The sequence below is a fragment of the Notothenia coriiceps genome, unplaced genomic scaffold, assembly GCF_000735185.1.
Source record: "Notothenia coriiceps isolate Sejong01 unplaced genomic scaffold, NC01 NC01_scaffold00006964, whole genome shotgun sequence".
In the NCBI taxonomy this organism is placed as follows: Eukaryota; Metazoa; Chordata; class Actinopteri; order Perciformes; family Nototheniidae; genus Notothenia; species Notothenia coriiceps.
The window spans coordinates 90,098-96,861 of record NW_011339665.1 but is presented as its reverse complement, the minus strand read 5'-3'; the positions used below and the strand labels follow the sequence as shown (position 1 = coordinate 96,861).

Below are 6,764 nucleotides of genomic sequence, written 5' to 3'. Positions count from 1 at the left end.
TCAGCGCATGACAATGCATAGCCCAAAACACAACCGCCCGGGCAACGATAGCGCGAGTGGCCTTCGTTAAGCAAGCTATTTCTTTGAAAGGGGTCCTGCGAGTGGCCTAGCCCAGTCTCCAGATCTCAACCCCATCTTTGGAGGGAGTTGAAAGTCTGTGTTGCCCAGCGACAGCCCCAAAACATCACTGCTCTAGAGGAGATCTGCATGGAGGAATGGGCCAAAAGACCAGCAACAGTGTGTGAAAACCTTGTGAAGACTTACAGAAAACGTTTGACCTCTGTCATTGCCAACAAAGGGTATATAACAAAGTATTGAGATGAACTTTTGTTATTGACCAAATACTTATTTTCCACCATAATTTGCAAGTAAAGTCTTTAAAAATCAGACAGTGATTTTCTGGAATTTCTTTTTTTCTCATTTTGTCTCTCATCGTTGAGGTATACATAGGATGAAAATTACAGGCCTCTCATCTTTTTAAGTGGGAGAACTTGCACAATTGATGGCTGACTAAATACTTTTTTGCCCCACTGTAACTGTCTTGGTCACTGGCTAACATATCAGCAGGTGTGTCTGCCTATCTGTAATAAATATAACTGATATTAAAGTAAAAAGTAGAAGTCAATAAAAAAAGACCGTGAGTCATGTTCTGTGCCTTGAGATGGTGGTATTGTGATTTAAAATATATATGGGCCTAGCCTTTTCGCTTTTGTCTGAAATGTGCAGCAATTGCAGATTAACATTGACAACTCTCCAACTATTATGTGTAATTAGAACAATGTTTATTGCATTATTCTGGTCCCTCAGACTGTAAACATGTGTTACAGCCATGTGACTCCAGCAGGTCAGATGTGTGAACATACAGCCTACAAAGTGGATCAATACTACACATAATAAACCTTTGTAATTACTATTCTTCCTCATTATCCTAGTGTATTCTTAATGTTGAGCCTTTAATATGTTTTGCCATTGTAATTTAATACAAAAGTAATTTCCAGATGTATTTTTCCAGGCTACTGTATATGGTAAATCCTGAACTGTAATTTCTGCCATTTTAAACTGGTCTTCCATGACAGTCTGTTCCATTCTACATGCTTTGAAAGTGGCTATTAGCTGGAAGCTGTTTCACCTATCCTCCGTGCTACATGCTACATTATGATTAATTAAGTGCTTTACTACTTCATACTGGCACAGAGCAGTATTTGTTTGTGCTGGATTTCATGTCTGTGTTACATTTTTTATGGTGATGTATGTGATTTGTTTTATGTGATTTGTACATGTAACTGTATGGGTGACTGAGCAGGGCCTATTTCTTCACTGCATCAATCTTCATGAAATGATTCCTGTCTAAATGTCTACCATCTCTTCCTTGTGCATTTCTGTTCTCTTGAATTTTTCCCTTTTACTTTCTCGGCCTCAAATCCCCTGCAACCACCTACTGTACCATCTCTTTATGTCTGGCCCTCCCTCTGCTAGCTCTCTACTTTTCTTCAAACCCCCTCCTTCCCTCTCTCTCCCAGGCATCTTTGTGCTCTTAGGAAACAGATGTCCCTTCATTAATAAAGACTTTTCTCTACCGCAGTAATGAAGGAAGGAGCAAGCTTGCATAAAAAATAGGGAACACAATGAGACAAAGAAATAATATTAAACATGGTTGTGTGTGGTATGCTACAAACAGCAACACATTGCACTAAATCACATTCTCCCTGTGAGCAAACACACCAACATGCAACCATGTTGGCAGGCTATAAGTCACTTCATTACATTTCGCACTATTCCTATTTTGTTGTTGCTGTTACCGAATGTTAGCATAGCATTTCCATGCCCCTACACATAAACAAACAGGGTTATACATTTTGCATTTAATATTGAGCTATGTCAAACTAATAGCCCAAAATGGTCTTAACTGCCCAGCTAAACCAGAGTGGGAATGATAACCAAACAGAGAGTATACCTGCGGCTGCAACACAGCGTGAATCCCTCATGCCCAGGAAAGTTTACTGTAGCTAAAGGAAGTGCTTGGTTAGTTTCAAGGGGAGTTTAAGTAGCCTCCTGTTGTGCCTTGAAGATAATCTCATGTATTTTCCCCACATGCTGAGAAACACCAGCTGTTCTCCCACTCTCACACACCAACACAAACTCATCTCGAAAATGGACACCAATACACATCTTTCCTGAGGCAAATGTGCTTGATAACACACGCACAACTTTCACTAACTGCTTATGAATTTATAGGCTCTAAGCTGCATGCCCAGTCCATCAATTCTAGAGATGGATAAATATGTTTTTGTATAACACAATTTGCAGTAAGTGATGTATCTTAACATAGCCACAGCAAATCAACCAACCTGTTAGTTGACAAAAAGGTGGATGAAAAGAAGGGTCAGGGGAAATGCTGAGATCTACCACACTCAACTTGATATGGTTCAGTTTGATCTCCCCCTGACTCCCTTTAATTCTGAATCCAATGCCCCCGCTCTTATTTCAAAGAGCGACCTACTGGCTTTGTTGTGTTTGAAAGCTGACTACCATTGTCTTTGTGTTTGGTGCTACACACTGTTCAGTTGTTTTCTTTATATTAGTCACACTTAGTCAGCAGCACATCTTTTATCTAATCATCAGATGTTCAAAAAATGTCACATCATTCACAAAGGGCCAATAAAATGTTAACGTTCATCCCACCAAGCACACTGGAGACACACTGAGTGACATGGCCTCGCTGTCACTGTTGAAATACTTTCAGCAGAGGCAGATTTACGAAGCCCCACAACGATTAAGCTTACAATCAGCTAATTTATGCTCTCATCTGTAGATAATTTGCCCAAAACTGGGCTGTGTGTTGATCAGACTGACTGGCCAATTTTAAAACAAAATCAGACAAACAGTTTCCCCCAATGAAGGCAAATGCACAGAAAGGGCACTGAGCTTATTTTTAAACACTGTCTCATTTATCTAATGGAAATGTCATAAAAACTGCTAGATGACAAACAAATACTAAAATATTAAATGTTGTTGACGATGTTGCTTTATAAACAACTCTCAAAATAACCTTTTGCATTGTACTTCTGTTGACAGTGTGATCTTTATTACAAGCACAGTGTCTTCAGCCCACACAACATTAGTTGCCTCACTGGGAGAGAGAACAAAGACAGAATAACACTACAGTATAACTTCTCAAAAACAAAACATGCTCCTTTTGATTAATTGATGCATTTAGGTACATCGGATGCACATAAATGCGGAATGATGTGAAAAGTCAGTTCAACAACAAATGTAGAAAAAGCTACAGTGACAAATTTGACTTGAGATGAGATATGACATCCAATTCTGCCAACAGGGCAATCCAATCACAGCAATGCAAATCAGATACCATCACCCAAGACAGCCAACCTGTGGCTTCGCTCACTATGAATTACCAGTAGACAGGTACTTAGAGAGGATAATACAAATCACTGCTGAGTCAAACAGACTCATTTCTATGAATCAAAGAAGAATCACGTACGACGGACAACAAATAGGAAATGCTGATTAGGAGTGAAAAATAAATGACAAACGCTGATTATTAGGATTAGTTTGAGTAACATCTTGACATAATGAGATTATCAAAGTCTAATGTTGACATCACATTATAAGAGACAGACGATGAAGCTGGTAGCTGAGTTAATAAATCTATTTGAAATATGTCACGCTATAAAAAGGCCGTTTTCAATTGACATGCAGTAGTATGGAGCCTGGTAAAGACAGAGTAGACATCAACATCTGAAATACATGACATCTTTTATTCTGTTACAGTTAGAATCTACCCACATCAAAAAGTGAATTAATATTTATTTTAAAGTGTCTCAATAGTTCAAGTGGCTGTCTTGTTATAATCCATCAATGTCTTCTTTCTTTTTCTCCTCTTTTTCTGTAAACTCACACATTCTGTTAGACTATCCAGATGGAATTGGATTTGCATCTTGGAGAGGAGAAGAGAGGAGAGGAGAGGAGAGGAGAGGAGAGGAGAGGAGAGGAGAGGAGAGACTTGGCAGGGATGAGCGCGCCACTTGAGAGCACTGAGACCTACATAGAATTAGATTGCTTTGGAATACACCCATGAGGTCACATTTACCATAACGAAGGTAAATCAAATGTTCAGCTGTCTTGATTGGAGAGAGAAACAGGCTAAGCAATGAATGGAAAGATAAATGATGGATAGATGGCAGATGGCACATACAAACCTGGGCCAGTTGTGAGCTTTTCACTGCCTAGAGGGCGAATAGACCATTACATATCCTAAACCTGCCAGACTCAATCAATCAATTACAAAAGATAACGGAAGGATAAGAAAGGGCAACAAACTCACTAAATGTCGTTATGATTGTGTTTTAGAACAAATATTTTTTGAAATCTTTTAAATAAAGAAAACATTTTCAGACCCAGTTTTGTAGTTTGACCCAACCCAGACACCCATACCTGTTTCCATTCCTCCGTCATACCATGCTTGTCACTGCGCCCGGAAAAATGGAGGGAGACATATGGATGGAGAAACAAAAGAGGAGACACAAGAGACATGGTGCAGTGAGATGAGGTAGGCGGAACATGAGCATGTAGTACACATAAATGGCTACAAACATATGGATGAACACAGATGGGGAGGCACACAAAGGAGCATGGAGATATGTTTAGTACATAGGAAACAAAAGGGACAGGTGTGGTAACAATGATACAAGGACAATTGAACAATGACTCAATGAGGCACGTGTCTTGTGAGTATACCAAAGGCACTTTGAAGAGCAGAATTAGTAGGAGCTGAAAATGAGAAGTCATCACAAAATGTTTTTTGATGAATGGATTATCTTTTTTTAATTTCAATATTTAGTGCTAGACGCAGACAACACACAGTAAATCCTTCCAACTAGTGTACATGTTTCACACACTAGTCACTCTCAAAGCAAGCTTCGCCGACAAAGCCCCAGAAAGTGTGGTAATTTGCAGAAGAGTGCTCAAGAGAGGTTCTGTCCTTGTACATGTGTATGATGTGCAGAGCAAGTACCACAAGGACACTACTTGCGACGGTAAGAGAGCCCTTAGAGATTTGTGTGATTGTCGGTTATGTGTGCTGTACAGTATGTGCATGTGGCATACTGTATGTACAAAAGGACATTTCAAAGCCTGAAAAAGTAGCCTGTGTTATACTGTACATGTGTGATATACATAAGAAAAGGCTTAATCCACATTTAAAATAGAGCAACATTACTTTTAACAGTAGCAAAGTGTTTAAACATTGTGTTTAAAATATTAAAACCGTGCACAAAGACATCCACTCAAAAGAAAATTAATGCATATAGTAAAATGTACGCAACATAAGCACATACAAAATGCATGAGTAGTAATTTGTAAAAGGATATAGGACAACTATAGAAAACTGTGTCAGTGGAAGTGATGGTGATCTAGAAATGGATGTGAGAAAGAAGACTGAAGACAGAGAGAGAGCCAGAGAGTGAGGAGCCATGAAAGGCAGCAGCACTTGGATAAGATGCCAAGGCAGTAGGAGGTCTGGAGAAGGGACAGAGAATGGTGGCAGATGAGAGGAGGATCAAAGAGCAGGACGACAGGATAAGGAGTGGAGATGCCAGTTCAATTTCGAATTTCTGAAAATGGACTCATACAATATCTAGGTGATTAGACACACTCAGTACTTTAGTCTGTTAAAGCAGACAACAACAGCAATAGTGTGTTACTCGCCAACACCACTGTAGCTAAGATAAAATGGTGACAAAAACATACTGTTCCAAACAGGTTAAAAAACCCTACCCATAAAATGAAAAGCATGAAATGATGCGATAACAGTTAAATATGCCTACATTTAGGGCATATGTTATGGAGTGTTTGGAACACACTGCACAGAGGGATGGACGGCACAGTGGATTCTGCTGCAGGGGTTTCCGATGTGTTGTTGCAGTGAAACTGGGATGTAGAGAGAGTCTGCAGCTGCCCTCCTCCACAACAGGAAACTACAATCTTCTCAGTGGGATACTTAACATTAGGCCGTAAATGTTGGACCAGATTTTAAATTAGCTAGAAATTGTCATCTGGTGCACTCTGTCAGTTATGTGTCATTCTCTATGCATGTGTGAAGAAAAACTACTAACAGTTTGCAATTCAATCGTGCTTCCTTTAAGCCTTTGCCAAAGAAGTGACTAAATGTTTTGGTAAGGGAAATATGAAGCAATACAAATGGATGTTGCTAAAACAATTAAATGAACTATCAATTTGATTACAAATGTATTTGATGTATCTGATTACACTCAATAAACTATAAGTTTTAGTAATCATAAATGCCCCCCTGAAAGAGTTGCCTATATCTAATATGTAGTAGTGTAAGGCTTGTAGCACGCACACACAATAATCTTTCTAATTATAAATAATAGATAAAACCAGTGTGGCTATTATATTGTTGCTCTAACTTGTGTTTTATGTTAAGCAGCGTTGGAGCCGTTATGAATGAATCATTCCAGACGACTGTAAGGGTGGTTCGGGGCAGCAGAGTGAGGAGAAAATATGTGATACAATTAAGTTAGATGGACATAGTGTGACATTATATAAGAGCAACATTTGACTTGCTAATAAAAATAAATAAAGAGTACAAAATATCATGGCACGAGGAAGTGAGGGAAGGAAAGAGAGGGAAGCCTTTTGACGCCTGAGTTCAAATGTTAAATTGGTCTCGACCTTTTGGAACATATCAAAAGGAGATGAAAGCCAGTCACAGTCCCACCCAC

The 6,764-nt window shown here is 39.2% G+C and overlaps 1 protein-coding gene across 2 annotated transcripts in view; it reads right to left on the bottom strand.

Moving 5' to 3' along the window:
• The window catches only part of LOC104943861 (putative protein TPRXL), a 32,327-nt gene extending 27,741 nt beyond the window's left edge, over positions 1-4,586 (bottom strand). The window contains exon 1 of one of the 2 annotated variants that reach the window (XM_010769325.1): positions 4,456-4,586. In XM_010769325.1, coding sequence (XP_010767627.1) covers positions 4,456-4,554 — 99 coding nt within the window. In that variant the 5' untranslated portion in view covers positions 4,555-4,586. Of the gene's footprint in view, positions 1-3,919; positions 3,990-4,455 lie in introns of those variants that run through there. The other variant, XM_010769326.1, reaches the window with a different exon arrangement.
• Between the last annotated feature and the right edge of the window lie 2,178 nt (positions 4,587-6,764).